Source organism: Hyperolius riggenbachi, chromosome 9, assembly GCF_040937935.1.
Source record: "Hyperolius riggenbachi isolate aHypRig1 chromosome 9, aHypRig1.pri, whole genome shotgun sequence".
Taxonomy (NCBI): Eukaryota; Metazoa; Chordata; class Amphibia; order Anura; family Hyperoliidae; genus Hyperolius; species Hyperolius riggenbachi.
Genome location: NC_090654.1, coordinates 254834918 through 254861811, shown reverse-complemented (window position 1 = coordinate 254861811; position 26894 = coordinate 254834918). Strand labels below are relative to the sequence as shown.

At 46.7% G+C, this 26894-nt stretch overlaps 2 protein-coding genes across 3 annotated transcripts in view; one reads left to right on the top strand and one right to left on the bottom strand.

The window, feature by feature from the left end:
* The window catches only part of BAG5 (BAG cochaperone 5), a 26705-nt gene extending 6777 nt beyond the window's left edge, over positions 1–19928 (bottom strand). The window contains exon 1 of the mRNA XM_068254342.1: positions 19759–19928. The gene's annotated coding sequence lies outside the window, so the exon portion shown is untranslated. The remainder of the gene's footprint in view (positions 1–19758) is intronic.
* The window catches only part of COA8 (cytochrome c oxidase assembly factor 8), a 23066-nt gene continuing 16096 nt past the window's right edge, over positions 19925–26894 (top strand). Inside the window, exons 1-2 of one of the 2 annotated variants that reach the window (XM_068254343.1) lie at positions 19925–20061; positions 25409–25606. In XM_068254343.1, the coding sequence (XP_068110444.1) occupies positions 19963–20061; positions 25409–25606 (297 nt within the window). In that variant the 5' untranslated portion in view covers positions 19925–19962. The remainder of the gene's footprint in view (positions 20062–25408; positions 25607–26894) is intronic. The other variant, XM_068254344.1, reaches the window with a different exon arrangement.

Sequence of the window (26894 nt, the reverse complement as noted above, 5' to 3'; positions counted from 1 at the left end):
TTTTCCATCTAATTTTTTCACGTTAATTTTCGCCTAAGGCCAGTCATTTTCGCATTACTTGCGTATGATTGCGGACATTTTCCACATAAGGGCATTAGCGCCCGCATTCAGAGAAGTTTCTTGCGCATTATTGCGGGCATTTTTCCGTATAAACGTCCGCATAGATTGAATTTCCATGCGGATTATTGTGGACATTTTTCCGCATAAGGGCATAAGCATCCGCATACAATGAATTTTCGATGCTGGTCGAAAACGCAAATATTTCTGAAGATTTTCGTGAAAATTCGCCAAAAAACGAAAACGGGATTTTCGAGGCGAAAATTCGCAAGCAACACTGCTACATGCTACATTAGCACTATCCAGGAGCGCCACGGGGAGGATTCCCAATGCCCCCTTTTATACAACCGGGGGGACCACAGGGTCCCAGGCTCTCTCACTGCCTGCGAACCACAGCGACACCCCGGAGGGGGAGACGCAGGCGACCCCCCCAAGCGTGGCCAGCGTCGGGGAGAGCCGTCCACACCCACCTCCCAATATTAAAAACAGGCACTTACCTTAACGTCCATTGCATTCTGCTACATGCGCATTAACTTGGGGGCACCACATGAGAAAGGAGTGAAGCATGGGTCACCCCGAGCTTTAGAGCTCAGGGCTGGCTCACATACAGCACTCCAGAGGGGGGGGGGGAGGACAGGTGCAGACAACTCACTCCAGGGCTCACACCACCGGAGCAAGCCATCCACCACCTGCCTCCAAAGGATACAAACTGCAAAAAATGCTTTCCATGAGAAAATTGATGCGCATGTAGCAGAATACAATGGATGTTAAGGTAAGTGCCTGTTTTTAATATTGGGAGGTGGGTGCAGACGGCTCTCCCTGGCGCTGGCCACGCTTGGGAGGGGGGGGGGGGGGGGGTCGCCTGCGGCACCTAGCCTCCCCCTCCGGGGTGCCGCTGTGGTTCCCGCGGTCCCTCCGGTTGTATAAAAAGGGGGCATTGGGAATCCTCCCTGTGGCGCTCCTGGATAGTGCTAATGTAGCATGTAGCAGTTTTGCTTGCGAATTTTCGCCTAAGTCATTTTCGCATTGAAAATCCTGTTTTCATTTTTTGGCGAATTTTCACGAAAATCTTCAGAAATATTTGCGTTTTCGACCAGCATCGAAAATTCATTGTATGCGGATGCTTATGCCCTTATGCTGAAAATGTCACAATAATCCGCATGGAAATATGAATGTATTTTGTAGGTACTGATCTTTTGCAGGAATGGATATTTTGCAGATACTGATCTTTTGAATGTATACAGCATCTTTGTGTGCAGCATCTTTGTGTGCAGCATCTTTGTGTGCAGCATCTTGCAAATATTTCTATCTGATGGGGAGTGCAGCTCAATAGAATAGACTGTGTAGGTGTGGCTCTGATACTACATGGAAGGGGGTAAAATTGGTCTGTGATCTTTCATTTTTCCAAAGACTTTTATCTGATGTGTGTAGCCACCTTTATTCTTCTTGCTTCAAGGTTGAGGCACGTACACTATTAGATAGCTAGAAGATGCGGCGTATGCTACGACGCGGGACGGCTAGTTCTAAATTATTTTACAGAACACGGTAGTGAACTTTTGAACGGTTCTCTGTAGAATAAAAAACAATACAGTGGCAGACACTTGAGTTAAGTTTCAGAAGACAGAGCTCTCTGCGACTTAGTCGTGAAGCTCAATGGCTGTTTTGCATAGATAACTGGCGTTTCTTAACTCTTCCTGTACTGGAAACAATACTAGACTTATGTCTCTGCTCCTAATGTTTTATTTCTTAGCTGTACTACACACACAAATCATTTTTTTTTCTCTTCAGTGTCTCTTTAAGTAGTGTATAGATTCCATTCACAGTTGTGAATTTTCAAGGGGTCTGATGGATGCGTTCCAGCAATCGGAACACAAAGTCCCAACCGGTATTTTCTTTTTCTGCATGCTTGGAGAGGGAGTATTTCCATTGGTCTGTTTCAATCCAATGGGAATTCCCAGGAGTGAATAATGCAGGTGCTGGTACTTGCGGCACTTGTCCACAGCAGCAGTAGACCTGAGCAGCAGTGGCAACTGAAAGTGGGAACAAGGCGACGGACAAGGCCACAGACACTGATTTGGCACAGCTATTCCTGTAACCAAAGAGTTGTGCATCACATGCAGTGTGGACCATGCTTCATACAAGCATATGAAGTGTTCAATATTCATGAATTAGCATATGCATTTGGGTGCATATCCATGCAGACACGAACACGCAGAACACCAATACTACATCCCGCCAATACTATTGCCCACTAGGCACAGCCACAATATGGCACGGTGTCAACCTGGACATCACATCCAGTACAATTCCTATAACATTAGATATTTCTAAGATTCAAGCACACCACCTATAACGCACAGCGTGCTGCACTTTCCCAGAACGTGCAGCGTTACTGTGTAACGCAACGTGGGCACTGTGAACAGCCCATTGATTTTTCATTACTGTGAGTTGGGCTGCGTTACAGGCTGCTCTAACGTGCGCCTGTAACGTCCTACTCTGAAAGCAGCTGAAATGCTGACTTTCAGACCACTTTTTAATGACTACCCTAATTACACAGCATTAAAGTTGACCTGAACACAGAACTTTCTCTCTGCTCTAAAAGATACACAACAGCATTACAACCTTCAAAGAAAAATAACTCTTTGTTACAGCTGATACAAATCCTGCAACAAACTTCAGTATGTCTACTTCCTGCTTTCATGGAAGCAGACATGGGGTTAACAGCCTGTGTTTACAAATTAGCTGCTTTGCCATTGCAGCCAGCTGAGACAGTTGAGAGATCAAATTTGAGTTGTGATTAGTCACAGATGAGGGGGAATTAGACAGGCTAAACTCTCTAAATACATACAGGGTGCATTTTTCTAGGTTTTCCTTCTGTCCTGTGCAAGAGTTCAGGTCCACTTTAATTCCATTTCCCAAGATGAGTAAAGGAGTTGAGACGATCAGACATATCTGTGGCAGCTTTGCCAGTGACTGTGTGAGTTAATGCAGAGTGTGAGCTGTGTGGATTCTCATTGCAGGGGTGAGCTTCTAATCTGCAGGCTTGTGCGGCCACAGCTATGATGGAATAAACTTCAGGGGACAGGGACAAGCCGGGACAGGAGAGAGTGCTGCTGCTCCGCAGTGCTTATATAGCTACAAGTCAGCACCTGGAGAAAATACAGCTCAAGGACAATTCGGGGACCAGGCAGGAGAGCAGACTCAGCATTTCTGCAATGTGTCTGCCTTAAAGGAGCCCAGTCATCCAAATTACCACCGCCATTAATTATAAACTTCAATAGGGCAGCACGCTGGCATAGAGGATAGCACTCTCGCCTTGCAGCGCTGGGTCCCTGGTTTGAATCTCTGACAGGGCACTACCTACATGGAGTTTGTATGTTCTCCCCATGTCTGTGCGGGTTTCCCCCGGGCACTCAGAATTTCCTCCTACATCCCCAAAACATAAATTGGCCTTAGACTACGATACACTCACTACACGATACTTACATAGACATATAACCAGGGCGGTGGAGTCAGAGTTGGAGCAATTTTGGGTACCTGGATTCAGAGTCGAGGGGTTCAATAAAGTGAAGAGTCGGATGATTTTTAACCTCCTTGGTGGTAACCCCGAGCTAAGCCGCCGCGGAGGATTTCTCAGGCCCCGCTGGGCCGATTTTCATAATTTTTTTTTAGAACACGCAGCAAGCACTTTGCTTGCTGCGTGTTCGGGTCGATCGCCGCCACTCGCCGCCAATGCGCCGCTACCCGCCACGATACAGGCCCCCCGCATACCCCTTGCGCAGCCTGGCCAATGGCCGCCAGGCTGCGCTATGGGGTGGATCGGGACTCCCTGTGACGTCACGACGTCGATGACGTCACTCCGTTCGTCACCATGGCGACTGGGGAAACCCTGAAGGAAATCCCGTTTAGAACGGGATTTCCGGATGGGCTTGACCGCCGGCGGCGATCGGAGGGGTGGGAGGGAAGCCGCAGGGAGGGGGGAATCATGTAGCTAGCGCTGGGCTAGCTACATGATTAAAAAAAAAATTAGGCTTAAAAAACCTCCCGCGGCCGCACAGCCGCAGAACAATCGACCACCAGGAGGGTTAAACCAAATTCATAGCTTTTGTAAAAATTACACTAAGGAGTCGTAGTCGAGGAGTCGGAGTAATTTTGGGTACCTGGAGTCGGAGGTTTCATAAACTGAGGAGTCGGAAGATTTTTGTACCGACTCCACAGCCCTGCATAGGACTATGGTAGGGATTAGATTGTGAGCCCCTCTGACATAGTTAAGTGATAAGACAATATACTTTGTACAGCGCTGCGGAAGATGTCGGCACTATATACATACTACATAATAATACATGAAATTTAGTAAATTCCAGTGACTGAAGGGTGATAAATATTTTTGAAAAACTGACTACAGTAAAAACAAACCATTTGTTATGCGTGTTGTGTTATGCCAGCGTTTGTCGGTGAAATCCCAGAGCTAGATGGAGATTACTAGTTGCAGCATCAAGCAGCAATTATGATAAATTGAACAGCTGAAGGCACTATTCATGGCGAAAGTAGCATATTTAGCAAATAAAGCTCCAGGCAGACATTAGATCTGTGCTGGCCAATGATTGCAGAAAGGATATTAGCCAAAACAGACAGTGAGAGTTCACACATGAGCAGCTGGGCAGCATGTACTGTACTATGGAGAGGTTAAAGCAAGCCTGGAATGGGGAGGAATTTGGACACTTCCCTCAGTGGTGTGAAGACTCTGGCTGGTCCAGAGGCTTCCCAAATGCTGTGTCCACTGTTCCTGCACACTGTTCCTGCACAGGGTACCCTTTCAGTATTCTCCTCAAAAAAAAAATTCCAGCTAAGTGGCATGAAATAGTTGCCGGGTGGGGCGAGATAAGAGAATGCAGGGCCGGTGCTTCTGTGAGCAACTATGCTTACAGCATAGGCGGAGGTGAGCCGATGACAGCCGGGTGTTCACCAAAACTAGCCAGGTGGAGCACCAGGCTAAAAAAGCCTGGTGAGAACTCTGCCCTTTTACTTGTGACCAACCTCTGGGCTGTGTACAAGCAGATCCAGGCTGGGCATGTGTGACTAAGGTCCACACATGCCTAGTTTAGTCACACATGCCCAGTTGAACGAAGCCACTCAAGCATAGAGGAAAATAGCCATGCACAAGCGGCTTAATTCTACTGGGCATGTGCAGACCTCACTCACACATGCCAAGTTTGGATGAGCTTGTACAAGGCAGGAGCGCAGCCACAAGAAACCTATTCGACAAGTTTTTACAGCTCACAGAAGCATATCTCCTGATTGCCTTCCTTCTCACCAGAACAGACGGGCAAGCTGGGAGCATATCTTTAGAATGATCATTACAAAGATGTCTGCCAAAACAAAAAAACACTTTGAGCAACAAAAATAGCAATTGTACAATGCATGTACTAACAGAACTATGTTACACCAGCCTCTTCTGTAGGCAGAGCGGTTAGGCTTGGTCAAAACTACTGGCGTTCTGTGCCGTGGACAGTGTCACCACATATGCGGAACAGAACACACATGGAACAAGGTTCTGACATGTCCATTGCAACAGACACTGCTATAGTAAAGTCCCAGTTATTCGGCACATTGTCTGATGCCGGATATACAGTGGTGTGAAAAACTATTTGCCCCCTTCCTGATTTCTTATTCTTTTGCATGTTTGTCACACTTAAATGTTTCTGCTCATCAAAAACAGTTAACTATTAGTCAAAGATAACATAATTGAACACAAAATGCAGTTTTAAATGATGGTTTTTATTATTTAGTGAGAAAAAAAAACTCCAAATCTACATGGCCCTGTGTGAAAAAGTGATTGCCCCCCTTGTTAAAAAATAACTGTGGTTTATCACACCTGAGTTCAATTTCTGTAGTCACTCCCAGGCCTGATTACTGCCACACCTGTTTCAATCAAGAAACCACTTAAATAGGAGCTATCTGACACAGAGAAGTAGACCAAAAGCACCTCAAAAGCTAGACATCATGCCAAGATCCAAAGAAATTTAGGAACAAATGAGAACAAAAGTAATTGAGATCTATCAGTCTGGTAAAGGTTATAAAGCCATTTCTAAAGCTTTGGGACTCCAGCGAACCACAGTGAGAGCCATTATCCACAAATGGCAAAAACATGGAACAGTGATGAACCTTCCCAGGAGTGGCCGGCCGACCAAAATTACCCCAAGAGCGCAGAGAAAACTCATCCGAGAGGCCACAAAAGACCCCAGGACAACATCTAAAAGAACTGCAGGCCTCACTTGCCTCAATTAAGGTCAGTGTTCACGACTCCACCATAAGAAAGAGACTGGGCAAAAACGGCCTGCATGGCAGATATCCAAGGACAAACCACTTTTAAGCAAAAAGAACGTTAAGGCTTGTCTCAATTTTGCTAAAAAACATCTCAATGATTGCCAAGACTTTTGGGAAAATACCTTGTGGACCGACGAGACAAAAGTTGAACTTTTTGGAAGGTGCATGTCCCGTTACATCTGGCGTAGAAGTAACACAGCATTTCAGCAAAAGAACATCATACCAACAGTAGAATATGGTGGTGGTGCTGTGATGGTCTGGGGTTGTTTTGCTGCTTCAGGTCCTGGAAGGCTTGCTGTGATAGATGGAACCATGAATTCTACTGTCTACCAAAAAATCCTGAAGGAGAATGTCCGGCCATCTGTTTGTCTACTCAAGCTGAAGCGATCTTGGGTGCTGCAGCAGGACAATGACGCAAAACACATCAGCAAATCCACCTCTGAATGGCTGAAGAAAAACAAAATGAAGACTTTGGAGTGGCCTAGTCAAAGTCCTGACCTGAATCCTATTGAGATGTTGTGGCATGACCTTAAAAAGGCGGTTCATGCTAGAAAACCCTCAAATAAAGCTGAATTACAACAATTCTGCAAAGATGAGTGGGCCAAAATTCCTCCAGAGCGCTGTAAAAGACTTGTTGCAAGTTATCGCAAACGTTTGATTGCAGTTATTGCTGCTAAGGGTGGCCCAACCAGTTATTACGTTCAGGGGGCAATTTCTTTTTCACACAGGGCCATGTAGGTTTTGAGGTTTTTTTCTCACTAAATAATAAAAACCATCATTTAAAACTGCATTTTGTGTTCAATTATGTTATCTTTGACTAATAGTTAACGGTTTTTGATGAGCAGAAACATTTAAGTGTCACAAACATGCAAAAGAATAAGAAATCCAGAAGGGGGCAAATAGTTTTTCACATCACTGTGTATGTAATTTAAGATGCCTAAATTTAACACTGACCTCCCTCCACAAAGCGCGCAGCGGTGCTTACAAAAAGCTCTGGGAGCGGGTCCTCTTTACTTCTACAACTGCTTGCTGCATTCGCTCTGTATGGCTCCTGATGTCAGGTGACACATCAGAAGCCGGACGAGGCAGAGCAGTAGGCAGCTGTAGAAGAGGGCTGGCCTTTGTAAGTGGTTCCACTGTGCATTGCTCTGCATAGTGATAGAGTCTACCCTACTGTGGGCAGCATGGTGGGCAGTAGTAGTTCGCACTCTCGCCTTGCAGAGCTGGGTCGCTGGTTGAATCCCAGCCAGGGTACTATTTGCACTGAGTTTGCATGTTCTCCCTGTGCCTGTGTGGGTTTCCTCCGGGCACTCCAGTTTCCTCCCACATCCCAAAAACATACAAACCAGTTGATTGGCTTCCCCTTAAATTGGCCCTAGACTACAATACATACATACACAATACAAAAGACATAGGACTATGGTAGGGATTAGATTGTGAGCCGCTCTGAGGGACAGTTAGTGTCAAGACTATACTCTGTACTGCACTGCGGAATATGTCAGTGCTATATAAATCAGGGCTGTGGAGTCGGATACATTTTTGGTACCTGGAGTCGGAGTTGGTGGTTTTATAAGCTGAGGAGTCAGAGTCAGATGATTTTTGTAACAAATCCACAGCCCTGGTAAGTATTAGACTAAGGCAGCGATGGCAAACCTATGGCACACGTGCCACAACCGGCACGTGTAGCCGAATCTGCTAGCGCTGCTGCGCTATGTCCTGTCTATTGCATAAACTGGCCACGGCGTCTACTAGACGCCACGCCGCGCCACTTCATAGCCCGCAGCCCCGCTCCAGCCTGCATAGTCTTCTGCAGGCAGAGCAGGGCTACGGGAAGATGACGTCCGAAGCCCTGTACTGGAGACTATTTGTGTCTCCAGTACAAGGTTTCGGGCGCTATCTTCCCGTAGCCCTGCTATTCCATTCCAGCATGGGAGATTGCAGGAGGATCGTCCGGGGAGCTGCGCGCCAGAGGCCGGCCGAGAGAGGAGACTTCTGTCAGGTGAGTAAATTCCCTTTTTTGCAGTTGAAATGTTGCCCACATCGTGTTTTTTTCTGGTGAAATGTTGCCCACTGCGTTACTTGCTGCTGAAATGTTGCCCACATTGTTTTATTTTCTGCTGAAATGTTGCCCACTGCATTCATTTTCTGGTGAAATGTTGCCCACTGCATTACTTGCTGCTGAAAGGTTGCCCACATTGTGTTATTTTCTGCTGAAATGTTGCCCACTGCATCTATTTTCTGGTGAAATGTTGCTCACTGCGTTACTTGCTGCTGAAATGTTGCCCACTGCGTTATTTTCTGCTGAAATGTTGCCCACATTGCGTTATTTTCTGCTGAAATGTTGCCCACATTGCGTTATTTTCTGGTGAAATGCTGCCCACTGCATTTATTTTCTGCTGAAATGTTGCCCACATTGCGCTATTTTCTGCTGAAATGTTGCCAACATTGCGTTATTTTCTGCTGAAATGTTGCCAACATTGCGTTATTTTCTGCTGAAATGTTGCCAACATTGCGTTATTTTCTGCTGAAATGTTGCTAACATTGCGTTATTTTCTGCTGAAATGTTGCCCACATTGCGTTTATTTCTGGTGTCTGGGGTAACTGTTGCTACATTTATTATTTAATAGTCATAGTTGGCTATATTTGCTGCTTTGGGGTTACGGCGGGTATACTAATAAATAGCATCACAGTTTCTGCACATGATGTAAATCCTCGTTTCACCACATCATGGCAGAAACACTGCTTTCTTATGCCTCGCTGTTACATCATTACGCTAGCTCCGCCCATACAATGTCATGGTCACGCCTATTTTTTCGGAAACCCCCCCCCCCCCCCCCCCCCATTGGCACTCAGTGATAAATATGTCGATTTTGGGTCGCAGTTTGGGCACTCGGCCTTTGAAAGGTTCGCTATCACTGGACTAAGGAGTTGGAGTCAGAGCCATTTAGGGTACCTGGAGTCGGAGTTGGAGTCAGAGGTTTCATAAACTGAGGAGTTGGAGTCGGATGATTTTTGTGCCGACTCCACAGCCCTGATATAAATACTAAAAAATAATGTCCCCATAGCGCTGACCTCCAGTTAGTTGAGACTTCCAGATGATTGAGTTCTGAATAAGCGGGACTTTACTGTACAGTAGAATCTTGTTATAATAAACTGATATAGTAAACTCTTTCCCCAGGTTTCAGCAACTGCGTCTGTATAAATATACACTCTATGACCTATACTGCTATAGTAAACTTATGATAAAGTAAATACTTGGACTTGTCCCTCAAAGTTTACTATAAAGGGATTCTACTGTATTATGACCAGTCCAGCATCTGTCCAGTGTCTGGAGGAAATGTGCAGGTTGGAACTTTGCGTTCCGCTACTGAAAAGGACAAGACAACGGACAGAACGGACATGTCGTACATGAACGGATGCTAGGTTGAACATAGGAGCCATAGACCTGTCCGTTTTATCAATTGGAACAGTTTTAGGCTCTACTGTAACCCGAGCCATGGGCATGGGACTAGCACAGACAGGTTTTAGCACACTTTTAGTGAATACGTAGCTGGTTTATGTGTGTATGCAGGTCAGCCTGATGAAAACTCACACATCTGCCACTAATTATGCGAGATACTGAAAGCACTCTGCTGGAGTAAGTGTAATCTGCTGTTCTCTAATAAGGATTAGTATTGTTGATCATCTGTACACAGCCTCAGCATGACAGCACTAGCAATGGAATGTATCCAGTCACGTTCATACATAGCAAAAACAAATGCGTAGCCTGCATAGTCAGCCTTCTATCGAGATGTCACTACCTGCCTACCTGTAAAAAGGGCCTTGGTATTGGGTAGCCAGTGTGGCAGGTAGCCTGGGTTCCTCTCACAGCTGCAGTGGGAGCGGTTAGTAGAAGCACACAGGACCTTCTATATAAGCTTCCTGTTCCCTTCAGGGGATCGCTGCCTGCACGAGTTGTCTGTAGCTTGGGGAAAGCCGGGAGACCCACCAGGAATGTAAAATGCATCTATATCGAGATTCTACCTGAAAGAGGCTCAGCTAGTTCTGTCACTATTTGGTAAGCTCTCAGTCAGGGTGGAGTGCTATTATTATTTTTGGAATCGGATCTGTCAAGTTGAATTTCCTGTCAACTTGGTACAAAATCAAGTTCTACAAGTGGTCTGTACCAGAATAAGGTTATGCTAGCCCAAAACTAGGTATTGTCAAGGAAATGCTGAGAATTTGGAGTTGATGTAAAAGCAATGTTAAAGCAAACCTATAAAGGATAAAAGAGCTGAAACGGTTATTAAAAATGGGGGGGTTCAAGCATGTAGTGGAGATGCAGTCCTCATGCCCACTGCTCCCCCTTTCTCACCTAAATCACCACCACGGCTCAGTCTTGGTTGCATGCAGGCTCCCATGGCCCGGAGCGCTCTGCACGTGCGCACAAGGGCATATTGGCGTCATCGCAGGACTGAACTACGGCGGCAATTTAGGTGAGTACTGCATCCAATACAGGACTTCCGAATGTATAGCAAGTGTCAGAAGAAGCCATTTCTCTCCAAGAAAAACATCAGGGACAGGCTGATACTTTGCAAAGAGTACAGGGATTGAACTGCTGAGGACTGTGGTAATTTTCTTTGTTCAAGTCACTTTACAAATGTTTGGGGCATATGGCAAAATGATTGTCAGCAGAAGAAAAGGTGAGCACTACCATCTGTCCATTCTCATGCCAACAGCAAAGCATCCTAAGACCACTCATGCTGCTTCTCATGCAATAGAGTGGGCTCACTCACAATTTTGCCCAAAGCACAGCCATGAGTAAAGAATGGTACCAAACAGCCTATGACAGCAACTTCTTCACCAAACTGTTCTTGAATGGTTGAAAGAACATCACCAGGCATGTGCTCATGAGTAATTATGAGTGTAAGCACTCAGATTTGTGCTTTAAATGAGCCTTAATTACCTAAGGTGAGCGGTGGGGAAATAAGGGGTTATTTACCCATAAGCCCTTGGTATGTCGTGCGCTCCAAATAGCTTGCACACGTCCTATTGGACGCGTTGCAAGCCTCACCACCGCGCACTTCCTCCTTCCCGGCTTGAAGGAGGAAGTTCGCGTAGTGAGGTTTGCAACGTGTCCAATAGGACACGTGCAAGCAAGGTGGAGCGCACGACATACCAAGGACTTATGGGTAACTAACCCCTTATTTCCCCGCCGCTCACCTGAGGTAATTAAGGCTCATTTAAATCACAAATTCGAGTGCTTAGACACCTGTAATTACTCATGAGCACATCACTGAACACCACCTTTTCCAGCATGATGGGGATTGTGCCATAAGGCCAAAGTGATAACCAAGTGGCTAGGGGAACAAAACATTGAAATATTGGGTCCATGGCTAAGAAACTTTTCAGACCCTTATCTAATGGAGAAATTGTGGTTAACCCATTGTGGTTAGTGCGGCTAGACAAACGAAAACCCACAAATTCTGACTATTTCCAAACACGGATTATGAAAGAATGAGTGGCCAGTCAGTCAGGATTTGGTCCAGAAGTTGATTGACAGCATGATTGGGGAATTGCACAGGTCTTGAAATAGAACAGCCAACACTGCAAATATTGACTCTTTGCATAAACTTGTCAATTGTAATTGTCAATAAAAGCCTTTGAAATGCTTGTTATTATACTTCAATACACCACAGACACAACTGACACAAAGTTCTAAAAACACTGAAACAGCAAACTTTGTAAACAACCAGCAATTGTACCATTCTCAAAATGAGCCATGACTGTACAAATCGATGACCCTAAAAATGGCAATAAGATGCACAAGGAATTGAAATATAAAAAGCTGCAAATCATAATCATAATTGCAGCGAGATTGTAATTTGCAGTGTGTGTGTGTGGGGGGGGGGGGTGTCTAAAAAAACAACAGAGCTTCACTGCGGTTTAGAACATTTAAAGTAGAACTGAGAAACTTTTACTCATTGCATAACTGTGTTCCTTTCATATAGTTTACAGGGCATTCCTCAAGCCAAATACTTTTTTTGTTTTGTTTTAATACTCTAATTCTTTATAAACTAAACAAGCCTCGCCCACAGCTCCTTTTGTGCCTTGTCACTGTAGTAAGGGCTTATGGGAGCAGGAGGAGGAGGCAGGAGGAGGTTACTAGCCATTGATTTCAGAGGCAGAGGGGACTGAATTTACATACAGGCAAGCTGATAGCATCTCCAGCTCTCAGCCTGTGACAATGTGACAAACAGAACATGGCTGCCCTCATTGTATCACAGGAATAAATAATCATAAACTTTTGAAGCTGTTTACAGATAGATATGCTGTGTAAACTATCTACAATTTAGATAAGATATATAGACAAGTTACTTGTTATAGTTAGTTTTTCATCTCGGATCCGCTTTAAAAGTTGCCCAATACAGTCCTACAAAGATTCAGTGCTTTGCAGAAGTTCACCGAGAATTTGCTGCTTTACCTAAATTAAAGCCAGAGGTTTAGTGGGGTGTAAGCAGCACATGACAGGAAGGCGCTTTGGTTTATACAGACCACAGAAAGCTCCAATTATTGCCTGAGGAAGCAAAATTACACCCACGAAACGAGTTGCATAAATCTGTGGAGTGTTTTTTGAATAAATAATCTTTTTCAGTGAATACAAACTGTGGTGTCAGCTTATGGGGAGGTAAGTCCACCATTTCCTCCCTTTTTTTAAAGAGGAGCTATCAGCCATACTATCTCAGAAAAAAATACACATAAGTAGATAAATATTTGCTCTACATACATAACATATGTATTACACTGTCCACTTTTTGATTTTAGTGTAAAGAAAAAGAGAAAATCCTTCTTAGGATTCTCCATTTTAACTATGTCTATCTTGAAGCCAATCCTGATGTAATTTCCTCCCTTACTCTCCTCTGCCTGATTGTGTATGCATTGCCCGCCCTCCTCATAGTCTTCAGGCACTCCCACCCAGCTCTGCATTAGAAAGTGCATTGTCTCAGCAGAAGAGATTATATTGGACAATCAGAGAGGAACAGAGGTGTGGGAGGGGAAAACAGGAGGGAAAGGGGCTTCAGCCAATCAGGCTGCATTAGTTAAGTCTGATTGGAAAGTAAAGAAGCAAAAAAAAGAAGCTTCTTATTTGTATCAGCTGTAATGTTAGGTACACACCATAAGATAGTTTGGCAGATAGTTGGTTCGATACATAATTTCCATCATTTCCGATTTTATTTTCGATTATTTTTCTGATCAATCTCTCATAGAAGCTAATGGAAATTCATAGGGGAAAAAAAAAAAAAAAAAAAAAAAACGGAAAAATCAACCGGACAGTAAATCAGCTGAAAAAAAATCCAGGGATGTTGAGTAGGAGTTTGAGACGAGGAGTCGGATCAATTTTGGGTACCCGGAGTTGGACCCAGTGATTTCATAAACTGAGGAGTCGGAGGATTTTTGTACAAAATCCACAGCTCTGGTAAGTATTAGACTAAGGAGTCGGAGTCGAGGAGTCTGAGCCATTTTGGGTACCCGGAGAATTTCAAACAGCACTACTACAGCCAGGCACGTGCAGGGGGGTGGGGGAGCTCTTTACTCCCCCAGCGGCACCCTTCCTGCCCCCAGCAGCACCCATAGTGACCTCCCTGGCATCTAAACTGACCTCTCTCTCCCCCAGCACCCCCAATCATTTCTCTTTCCTGCAGCACCCACACTGTCCTCTACTTCTCTCAACATTCACCCACACCCCTTCCCCCCATAGCTGGCACCCAGAACTCACACTCACATGACACCAAGTACTTGCACCCAGGCCTGACATTGCACCCAGTACTCACACCTGCACACAGCCTCCACATGTTCCCCACTACCTGCACCAAGCACCCACGTAACCAGTATCCGCACCCAAAGTACCTGCATTTAAAACCCACGTGACACCCATTGCCCACCCATAGCCAGCACCCAGTACAGGCATGGCGCCAAGTATTCACACCCATGTCACACCCAGTACCTGCACCCAGCACCCACACGACATCCAGTACATGCCCCCAGATCTCACATGGCATTAAATACCTGCAATCAATACCCGCATGACACCCGATACCCACCCATAGCCAGAACCCATTTGACACCCTGTACCCGCACCCAGAACCCACATGGCAGCCCGCATCTGCATTCAGCAACCACATGACAACCAGTACCCCCTAGCCAGAAACGAGGAGGGGGGACCGCGCGGCCACCGGTGACAAGTGCGACCGACTCCATACCATTGAATGCAGCCAGGACTCCTGTGACTGAGTGTATGGGGCTCAGGGGAATGGCTTAGGACAGTTGGAGAGCTGGGGGGGTCATTGCATGGCAAGGGGGTTGGGGGAAGGTTCGCCACTATTTTAGCTACTGCTGAGCATCTTTTATTTCTGGGGGGGGGGGGGGGGCGAGGCTCCTTTTTTAAATTTGAGCACCCCCCACTTAAGTACCCTCTGCACGACCCTGACTACAGCATTTGCACCAGGCTGGACAGACGCCAGGAGCAAGGCAGGCAAAAGCTACAGCTTTTCAGGTTCTTCTCTGTATTCAATACACGTGGCTTCTAAAAATCTCCTACTATCTCCTGAATAGCCAATAACAGCTAACCTGATTATTTTGATACAACTATTTGTCTATGGCTTATGCACCGGCAGCCTCTTAAGCCTGGTACACACCTTTGAGCCATGTTCACCGTCAGCCAGGGTCAAGGCTGTACAATTGCGTCCATAGCCTGCAAGCTAATGACATGTTCAGTTCCCAGGTGGCGCAGGTGTGAGGTCACGTGTGGCAGGCAGAGTAAATGGAGAGAACAATGGTCTTGTCAGTCAGTCGAAGCGATCAGCTAAGCCGATCGCTGGCCAAGTGACCCAGAGAGATTGGGGGCTGCTGCATTCTCGGCAGAGCGCCTTGGCCGAGTTTCATCTAGCGTGTGTACAGGGCTAAAGACTGCAGCTGAGGAAGGGAATATATGTGGTTCATGTTCCCTACAGTTATTTTGCTAACATCCAAAATTTTACTTTAAAGAGGAGCTGTCAGCCATACTATCCAGGGCTGTGGAGTCGGAGTTGGAAAGTCGGGGCAATTTTGGGCACCCGGAGTCGGAGTTGATTTCATAAACTGAGGAGTCGGAGCCATTTTGGGTACCAGGAGTCAGAGTTGGAGTCGGAGTTGTGATTTCATAAACTGAGGAGTCAGAGTCGAAAGATTTTTGTACCGACTCCACAGCCCTGATACTATCTCAGAAAAAAAAAACCACATATATAAGTAGAAAAATACTTGCTCTACTTACATAACTGTCCACGTTTTGATTTTAGTGATTTTTCTACATTAAAGAAAAAAAAAAAAAAGAAAGAAAATTCTTCTTAGCATTTCCTATCTTAAGTGTGGCTATTTTTAAGCCAATTCTGATGTAATTTGCTCCCTTAAGGTGTATATATACGCACTACATCCGGCAACGAAGGATCTGACGGACCAGTCGTTGCCAGATGTAGTGCGTGTGTACACACCTTTAAGGTGGCCCTACACTGGTCGATTTGCCATCAGATCGACCAACAGATAGATCCCTATCTGATCAGAGAGGCATCGTATGGCTTCCTTTACTGCAAACAGATTGTGAATCGATTTCAGCATGAAATCGATTCACCATCTGTGAAGCTGCCGCTGCCCCCGCATACATTACCTGCTCCTGCCGGTGCAAGTTCCCTCTCTCTCCGCGGTCTCTTTTCCGCACTGGTGGGTTCTGGGTTACGGACCCGGCAGGCTTCACTTCCCGTCCGGGGAAGTTTAAACAGTAGAGGGCGCTCTACTGTTTAAACTTCCTGGCGGGACAGGAAGTAGCCAGCCGGTCCAAAACCCATCGCGGAGAAGAGACCGCGGAGAGAGCGGGGACTCGCGCCGGCAGGAGCAGGTAATATATTGCCGCTAGCGTTGGTTGTCGGGCATTCGAACACCGCTATCGACGCACTCTTGACCCGCCGGCGATCAAGGGAAATCTTTCACATGGACGGAATGACAGGAATCGTCGGGAACGATCGATTTCGGACGGAAATCGATCGTTCGGTCATCGTGTGCGTGACGATTTCACAGCCGATTCGATCACAGTGATCGAATCGGCTGTATATCGGCGGGAAAATCGGTAAGTGTATAGGCCCCTTTAGTCTCCTCTGCCTGATTTGCCTGCCCTTCACTATAGAAAGTGCATTGTGTCAGCATGAGAAATATTGGCCAATCAGAGAGGAACAAAGGTGTAGGAGGGAAAACCAGGAGGGAAAGAGACTTCAGCCAATCAGGCTGCATTAGTTAAAGGAGAACTGTAGTGAGAGGTATATGGAGGCTGCCATATTGATCTCCTTTTAAGCTATACCAGTTGCCTGGCAGCCCTGCTGATCTATTTGGCTGCAGTAGTGTGAATCACACCAGAAACAAGCATGCACCTAATCTTGTCAGATCTTACAAAAATGTCAAACACCAGATCTGCTGCATGCTTGTTCAGGGTCTAGGGTTAAAAGTATTGGAGGCAGAGGATCTGCAGGATAGCCAGGTAACTGGTATTGCTTAAAAGGAAATCAATATGGTAGCCTCCATATACCTTTTACTACAGTTCTCCTTTAAGGCTGAGGGGAAGTACAAAAGCAAAAAAGGACAACCCAGCATGCCCTGCAACTTCCTTTTTGTGTACTAAATTTTGTATGTACCAAATAAGTGTCAGGTAAACTGGGGAATGATCATTTATCAACAAGGAAAGTAATAGTGATTTTAACTTTTGGATTGCCTGGTTAGCATCCTTATTACTTATTTACCAGATAAAAATAAAGAATTGATTTTTGATTTTATGCCCAACAGTTACTCTTTAAAAACTTTTTGTTATGCATCCTGTAGAGCAGTCCTGTCCAACTTTGTGAACGTGGAGGGCCAAGCTCCTGGGAGTCTTGGTCTGGAGGGGGCGGGGCAGCAACGTCCTGGCTTTGGGGGGGGAAGGGATTGTGGGAGGGCAGAGCAGAGTATAGAAAAAGAGGTGGGCCACGCAGAAAGAGAAAAGGGAGCGTGACACAGGCCGCGACAAGACCTCTCACGGGTTGGATGTGGCCCACTGACCGCCGCCAGTTGAACAACACCGCTTTAAATAAAAGGTAAAATTGGCCCTGCCATGTTAAAGCGGGATTGTCACCATAAAAATCAAATTTCAACAGCAACTGGTCTGAGTGTATTAACCCCCTTGCCGTTGCAATTGTGTCGGTTCAGAACGGGATTTCCTGCTGGGCTTCCCCCGTCGCCATGGCGGGATGATGTCACAAACGTCGGGACGTCAGAGGGAATCCCTATCCACCCCTCAGCACTGCCTGGCACTGATTGGCCAGGCTGCGCAAGGGGTCTGGAAGGGGGGGGGGGGGGGCGCGTCGGGTAGCGGCGAATCAGCGGCGATCGAAATATGCACGCAGCTAGTGCTAGCTGCGTGCAATGAAAAAAAAAATTATGCAAATCGGCAAAGCGGGGCCTGAGAAATCCTCCTGCGCTGGTTACCCCGAGCTGAGCTCGGCATAACCGGCAAGGAGGTTAAGTGATAAAGATGCTAATCCTGCATTCAAAACTTGCAAAACTTTTTCTGCCGTTATGGTTTGGTGTTATCACATACATTAGGAGCACTGGCTCTAGTGCCAAACAGTTGAATGCTGGGAGTTCTTTTTATCTATAATATATTCCTCCTCTTCCATTTATTTCCCTGCCTAGCTGCTTATCAGAAACACCTCTGCTCACTTGTGTTTACAAGCAAGGCTGAGGTGACTCAGCGATTGGAGTATAAGACAGTGCAGTTCCTAGTATACAGCTCAGTGGGAGTGTCTGAAGACTCTGGGAGGAGGGCAGCTAATGAATGCACAATGAGCAAGAGAAGGGAGGGGGGAAAACAAGAGTCAGAGAGGATATGATGTCAGCATCAGCTTGGCAAGTTGGCCACTGCCTAGAATAGGATTTTCTGCTTTTCCTTTATAAAATTCACAGGAATCATTAAGTGGATAGCACAATACATCTGTTATGTAAGTAGAAGTAGTATTTATATACTTATATATGTGTTTTTTTATTTCTAGGTTAGCATGGGTGTCGCTTGTTCTTTAACCTAGCTCAGTGCATGCAGAACCTGACAATCTTGCAATTTCCACATTGTCGCATAAAAAAATAAAATAAAATACAAATGTCTGCACTGTGGTGTGTCTAATACAAGTATCCACTAAGCCCCATGCATGCTATAGCAATGGTTGGTTTTCCCAGGTGAATCTAGTATCTATAGTCACTCATGTCCTCTGCAAGCGACATAACTTAAAATGTATAACATAATAAGAGAGGAATATTCATATATGGAAGAAAGTTCAGGGCACTTTTGCTCAGTCTCACATCCAGGACTTCTCACTTGTTTCACCCCTCCTTTGGAACTCTATTCCACACCCTGTCCGTCATTCTCCGAGCTTTAAAACCTTCATATGCATGTCTTTATGCTGGAAATACACGGCTCGATTCTGAGCCATTTAGATGGCTCAATAGATAATTTCTGTCATGTCCATACATGCAACTGCAGCCAGGTGGAGATGGGGGCAGCAATGCACCTGCAGGCAGGCAGAGATGGCGGTGGCCATGCACCTGCAGACAGGCGGTGGCCATGCACCTGCAGACAGGCGGTGGCCATGCACCTGCAGACAGGCGGTGGCCATGCACCTGCAGACAGGCGGTGGCCATGCACCTGCAGACAGGCGGTGGCCATGCACCTGCAGACAGGCGGAGATGGCGGTGGCCATGCACCTGCAGACAGGCGGAGATGGCGGTGGCCATGCACCTGCGCACAGGCGGTGGCCATGCACCTGCAGACAGGCGGTGGCCATGCACCTGCAGACAGGCGGTGGCCATGCACCTGCAGACAGGCGGTGGCCATGCACCTGCAGACAGGCGGTGGCCATGCACCTGCAGACAGGCGGTGGCCATGCACCTGCAGACAGGCGGTGGCCATGCACCTGCAGACAGGCGGTGGCCATGCACCTGCAGACAGGCGGAGATGGCGGTGGCCATGCACCTGCAGACAGGCGGAGATGGCGGTGGCCATGCACCTGCAGACAGGCGGAGATGGCGGTGGCCATGTACCTGCAGACAGGCGGAGATGGGGGACAGACTGCACCTGCAGACAGGCGGAGATGGGGGTGGCCATGCACCTGCAGACAGGTGGAGATGGGGGACAGACTGCACCTGCAGACAGGCTGTGTAGGAGGAAGGGGAGCAGCCACACACTGCAGACAGGTGTTTGGGGGAGAGGGGAGCAGGCTAGCGGATAGCTGACACGTGTATGGCCGCATGGCGCAGGCCTGTCATACATACACAACTCTCTATGCTCACCTCACGCCCGGCAAGTCCTCTCTTTTGTCCCCCGCCCCTCCTCTGTCTCCCCGGCACACCCTCGGCGGGCCCCGGGTCAGTGGCGGCTCATCGGGGCCCCAGCTATCTCGGAAGCTGGAGCCGTCTCCTTCGTTACCATGGCGATCGCGCAGCTGACGTGCTGCCGTAAAGCATCGCACGTACCGCAGTAGCCGGAAATCGGTGATGGCGGCGCGCTGTACGCGTGTGACCTCCCTGCGTCCCCACGACGGCTGTCTCCTCCTCGCCTTCTGCCGGTGCCGACATGAGCGGAGCGAGCCTCAGGTGACGTCATATGCCTGACCCAGCAACCCCCGCTCCGGCCAGAGCCGTGCTGGGATTTGTAGTGCCACAGTATATATATATATATATATATATATGTGTGTGTTTGCTTGCGTTTTTTTTTTTTTTGAGGGGGTGGGGGGGGTGTGGAGTAGAATTATTTATGTCTGAGGGGTAGGGAACCTACTGCTCGAGAGCCAGATGGCTCTTTTGATGGCTACATCTGGCTCCCAGACAAATCAGTAGGGGGTTGATTCACTAAGCTGCACTGCTCAAGCAGCACAGCTTAGTGTGGCAGTGCAAATAAAATTTTCCACGTAGGCACGCTACTGCTGTAGCATGCACTACTAACTTACTCGCACTCCCCCCAAAACTAACGGCTGCTCCAGTTATCCCACCCTGGATTCAGTCAGGTCCAGTGACTTTGTAGGATGAGATCCCTGCACTTTGATTGGCAGCCTTTTGGGCCAAAGTGCAGGGATCTCATCCTAAAAAGTGAATCAACCCCCAAGTCAGCTAGCTAATTGTACAAGCTGTTTGACCATATTTCTCCTGTCTGGCTCTCAGGGAAATTACTGATGTTGCTGAAGACATGTCTGACACTTCCGCTACTCGAAGGATCTACTGTATACACATAACCATGGCAGCAGGGGCGTTAAGTCTCTGTTGCGCATGCGCACTGTCCCAGTTTGAAACTTATTGTATGGCTTTCACAGCATTACATTTTAAAATGTGGCGTTTATGGCTCTCAGCCAAAAGGGTTCCTGACCCCTATTGTAGAAATAGGGACTGCTGCAGAGGGGACACACACACACTATTCCCAATTTTTCAGACTGACTGACTTTCATTTCTTAAAGTAATGATGGCCACTTGTTTTTCTTTACTTAGCTGCTTTTTTCTTGCCATAATACAAATTCCAACAGTCTATTCTGGACTCTCAGCTTTGTATCCACCTGACTTCTCCACAACACAACTGATGGACCCAACCCCATTTATAAGGCAAGAAATCCCACTTATTAAACCTGACAGGGCACACCTGTGAAGTGAAAACCATTTCAGGTGACTACCTCTTGAAGCTCATCAAGAGTGTGTAAAGCAGTAATCAAAGCAAAAGGTGGCTACTTTGAAGAACCTAGAATATGACATATTTTCAGTTGTTTCACACTTTTTGGTTATGTACTATACTTCCACATGTGTTAATTCATAGTTTGGATGCCTTCAGTGTGAAATAAATCTATTTACTTGGGGCTTCCTCCAGCCCTGGGAAGGCTATGTGTTCCTTGCCGCAGCTCCGCTCCCAGTAGTTGTTCCGGGGTCCCTTCTGTAGCAGCCTATGCGCGAGTGCGCGGCCAGGAGCTTTGTGCGCAGGCATTACGCAGAACGCTCCTCGCTACGTGAGCGCGAGTGGAATGGCCACACACTGGATCGGCGGTTGCTACAGAGGGGATCCCGGTAGACCGGCTTGGAGTGAAGTGGCATCGAGGGACATGTAGCGGAAGCCCCAGGTAAGTAGATCTCATTTTCTTTATATTGCTTGATATCTCCTTTAGGCCTCCTTTCCACGAACTGTTGAGCTTTGTGCTCAGCAAGCAGTTACCAGGCAGGAGTAAGCAATTATCATGCAGCAACAAACAGTTACCAGGCAGCAGTGAGCAGTTGAGAGCGTTTGAGAGGCATTTCACAGCCTATCGACAGTTTGTGGAAAGGAGGCCTTAAGGTAAGAAAAGTAATATTGAAATGAAATTAATCAGGAACAACTTGCTTTGAGTCATTACTTTGCTTGTAAATGTGCTGATTCCATTGGGGCTCCTAGACCCGAGTCAGGTCAGTTTGGTACGTAATTTTAACTACAGAGATGGTGGCACGGGGGAATGTCTCTAAAATTTCTGAAATTCAGGTGCCTGTGTGGTGCCGGTATTCCCTAAATTGTTAGCGTCTCCTTAATGTCGTGCCGTAACCATATTGTGTCATCACGTTTCAATAGAACCTTCAGTCTCCAAAAAACAGCTGACGGACAGCTGATTACAGTAATATGCGCATAACCTTTATAATAGTGCGCGGCTGCCCATCCTGAAAGCAGCGCAAGAAGCTCCAATTAGGACTGCACCATTCTCCATATGGAGTGTACCATTAATTAGGTACCTCAGCAAGCAGTAGCTAAGATAAGAGGATGTTAGTGATGTTCCACCTCCTTCTGTCTCGGCTCTTGCTTGCTGCGATACTAAAGTAATGGTGCATCCTGTACGGAGAATGGTTCACCCCCATATGGAGAATGGTACAGTCCTAATCAAAGCTTCCAGGCTGGGTAGTGCACTACTATAGGGGAACTGCGCATGTGTCTGATATTAGCTGTTGGTACTTATCCGTTAGCCGGGCGCATCCGGCAGGTGGTGCTGTTGATCTTAATTCCAATCATAATTACTTCACGTAAACCTGTGAATGTAAACGCCGGATGCGCCCGGCTTAACAGATCAAGCCGCCGGCTTGCTTCGTGTCTCGCTCTTCTCCTCCTCTTGCCCTCTCTCCTATAGAACACTGGGGAGGGGACATGCGTGTCCCCCCAGAGTCGTTCGTCGCAATGCCGCGACGAAACCACTCTGGGGGGACACGCATGTCCCCTCCCCAAGGCTCATACGAGAGAGGGCAAGAGGGGGAGGAGAGCGAGACATTCACGAAGCAAGCCGGCGGCTTGATCTGTTTAAGCCGGGCGCATCCGGCGTTTACATTCACAGGTTTACGTGAAGTAATTATGATTGGAATTAACATCAACAGCGCCACCTGCCGGATGCGCCCGGCTAACGGATAAGTACCTAGCTGTTCTTCAGAAACTGAAAGTTCTATTGCACATGAGTAACGTGGCCCTAATGTGATGACACAATATGATGTTAAAGAGTCTCTAACAATTTAGGGCATACCGATACTCAGTTGGCAATAGACGGACCCCGAATTACGTGTCCAAAAGGACAAATTAGGTAATCCGTAGGGGGATATAATTCTTATATAGCGCAGGGTAATCCGAAACTTTATGGAGGGTCCCGGCAAGGATCCGGAAGACCCAGGTAGCCTCTATAGCAGGGGCCCCTGGGCCTGGCCTCTTTATTTTCTTATAGAAGAGTAATGTTCTGCAGAGCGTCAGCAGGTGGCGCTGTCCTCTCATTACAACATCAGCTGTTGTGCATCTTCCTCTGTCCAGCCCCAGGAGGCACCTAACACTGGGGGAACATCTGTGCCTTTGTGAGGAGGGAAGCCAATGGTTTTCCATGATGCTGTATCATACCCCTGCCCTGCTCCCTGGGAGAAGACTCCCCAACCATGCCAATGCGGTTAACACCTGCAACACTTTGGCCTAGTGCACACCAGAGCGGTTCGGCAGCATTTTGCGATCCGCTTGCGGCTGCGGATACGCCTGGTTAATGTATTTCAATGGGGGTGTGCACACCAGAGCAGGAGGCGTTTTGCAGAAACGCATACTCCCGGGCTGCTGCAGATTTTGGATTGCGGAGGCGTTTCTGCCTCCAATGTAAGGTATAGGAAAACCGCAAACCGCTCTGAAAAACGGCACTTCAGAGCGGTTTTGCAGGCGTTTTTGTTACAGAAGCTGTTTAGTAACAGCTTTACTGTAACATATATGAAATCTACACCAAAAACGCTTCACAAAACAGCAAATTGCTAGCTGAAACGCTACAGAAAAATAAGAAAAAGCGTTTCAAAATCTGCTAGCATTTTATGGATCTGCTAGCAGTTTTCGGGCCTTTGAACTGACTGGGCTTGATTGGCCCAATTCAATTGGCATACAATTTTAATTTTGTATGAAAGTCAAGAGTTATCTCTCTGGCCAGCTCTGCTACATTGTAAATTCGGCAATCTCACTTTTATAACTGACGGAACTACACTTAAGAATTCTGAGTTGAATGCAAACAAAATGCAATTGGGCCAATGGAATGCTTTTTTTGTCCCAATACCAAACTAATTTGCATGCAAGGTGGAAAAATTAGCATCTCATTGGCTAACTAATGGCCAGATAGTTCTGGGCCCCCTGCTTTACAGGGCCTATATCAGTGGCTTGGTCTGCAATGGCTATATGCACTCCTGGTGATGCCAGTATAGTGTGACAGGAGTGTGTGAATCAAGATTACATTAACAGGGTTACAGATATCTTGGAAGATGAAACCGTTTTTCTATTCATTTGTATTCCTATCATTATTGCTTTGAGTTTCTGTTCCAACCGGTTCGGCCTGTTCTAAAATAGCTGCGGAAGTTGACAAGCCCATTCAGAGCTGGGTGTAAGCAAATGTTTTTTGCTGTTTGTTTCTTCTCCTGTAGATGGCACTGGTGTTACTGCTAATTATTTCACTATTGGTTTACTGTAAAACCTTGGATTGCTGGTGAGGTAAATAGATTTAAAGAGAACCAGAGATGAACCACCCTCTCGTATTTTACCTTATAAATCAGTGGGAACATGACAGTAAACACCTAATCTGCCCTTTGTTTCATTGTTCTCTGTGTAATCTGACCGTTATCACCTCTGATAAGAACCCCCCCCCCCCAGCAGCATGGTAAGTGTTTTCTCTAATGTTCTTACTGATATACATGGTAAAATACACAAGGGTGCTTCGTCTCTGGTTCCCTTTAAAGAACCCCTGTGAGTAAAAAATAAATAAATAAAATATGATACCTCGAGAGGGAGAGGCGATAATACGGCTTCCCCTGTCCTCCATGGCCAGCACGATCAAGCACTGGGATCACTACACAAATGCCAACAACAGCGTTCCAGCAGTGACAGGCCACTAGAGCGGTTTTGGTCACATTTTAGGATCACCGTCAATCGCCGACATTTCCAAAAATTGCTCTGCCAATGTATTGCAATGGTGGTGACCCCACTAGTGCCATTGTGATTAGTGTCAATCGCAATTGCATCATTTTAGGCACTCAATGCAATGTGTAGAACCGCAAAATGATTTTGAAAAGCAAGCTGCAGCTGAACGTTCTGTTTTTTTAAATAAAGTTTGTTCTACTTACTGAGTATCCTGGTGTCCAGCTTCCACCCGTAGCTCTGCCTCCTAGCAGAAGAGGTCACAGCCACTTCTCTGATTGGTGCTAGAAAAGCCTCTTCAATTAGGGGGTGGGGCTACGGACAGAAGCCAGACATGGTATGTATAATAAAGTTTAAATAAAAAAGAAAAATTAAACACTTCAAAACGCAGGGAAATGCAATCAGCCTAGTGAGTCCCTTTCCTGACTCTGCTATACACTATTCAAAACTACAGAATGTTTTTATACCAGTGCTTTTGTTTTCCTTTTTTGCATTATGTCGCATGTTTGAGTCACACCAAGTATTTTCTTCTTGCAGGCCATCAGCTTCTGTCCTCCAGCTGATTCTAAACATGATTGGGTCGGCCCTCCCGATAGATCCTCCAACCTGCGACCGATAAAGTACTTTATTCCCGTAGATGAATCCCATCTGGAAAGAAGACTCCGGGAACTGCGGCAGGAAACGCAGGAATGGAACCACACTTTTTGGGCAAATCAGAATCAGACTTTTACCACTGTGAGTTTAAATATGCCTCTGAATCTGATCGCGTGTTCAGCTCTCAACAATTATCTTCACTGTCAAGATTTCTTGACATTTTTGGGGATTTGTAGTTTAAATATTGAGCAATCATTTAATTACTACCCCTAGCCAATAAGACCTGTGCTACATTATAATATTACAGGCAATGCAAACCCTGCATGTTCTTCTTGCCAAGCTTTAAACTGTTAAAATTCTATTACTTTAAGTGGACCTGAGCTCAGAGCTTCCTCTCAGAGTGCTCTTAAAAAAATTAAACAGCATAATAACCTTTAACCTCCTTAGCGGTATGCCCGACACTGTCGGGTTACCGCTCTGTGGCCCCAGGAGTCCCCCATAATTAAATATAAGTGCCAAATGTCTGTAAATCCTCTAGCTAGCACTAGGCTAGCTAGTAAGAGTGTCCGGCAACCCTGGATCCCCGCGATCCCCCGTTTATACATTACCCCCCCCCTGGATCCAGCGATCGCGCACCCTCCCGGCACAGCTCCGGTCTCTCTATGGGGAGAATCGGGTTTGAGCATGACGTCGGCGATGTCATGACGTCATCTGCGATCTTCCCCATAGTGAAGACCGCTCCGGTCTTCACTATGGGGAGGATCGCAGATGTCGTCATGACATGCACAGGGAGGCTGCGCGATCGCTGGATCTAGGCTGGGTAATGTATAAACAGGAGAGTGGTGGCGATCGGGGGGTGCCGGAGACTTCTTCTGGCTAGCCTAGCACTAGCTAGAGGATTTATAGCCATTTAGCACTTTTATTACAAAATCGGGCAAAAAGTAACACAACCTCCTGAGCGGCGTAACGCTCAAGAGGTTAAAGTGACTCAGAGATGAATAATTATACAAGATTTATACACCTTGGGCTTCCTCTAGCCCCATCCACACGGATCGCTCCCATGTCGCCGTTCTCAGCCTTCTCCATCTTCTACACCAGGAACCCGTAATTTCCGCCAGTTGGGGCCAGCCTAAGCAAGCGCAGTGTGCTCCCTCTGTACTGTGCAGGCGCATGCATAAGGCAGGTGCCGGAGAGACAGAGGGAGTCACTGCGCATGTGTAAAACTGGCTGCGTCTGGACGAAGTTATGGGACCCGTTACAGAAGACTGAGGACGGTGGCGTTGGAGCGATCCGTGCGGATGGGGCTTGAGGAAGCCCCAGGTGTATAAAGATTGTATAATTATTAATCTCTGAGTCTCTTTAAAGAAAAACATTTCCTGGTTATGATTTATAGAAATTCTGCAGTGTTTACTTCCTGGGAGCAGAGGAA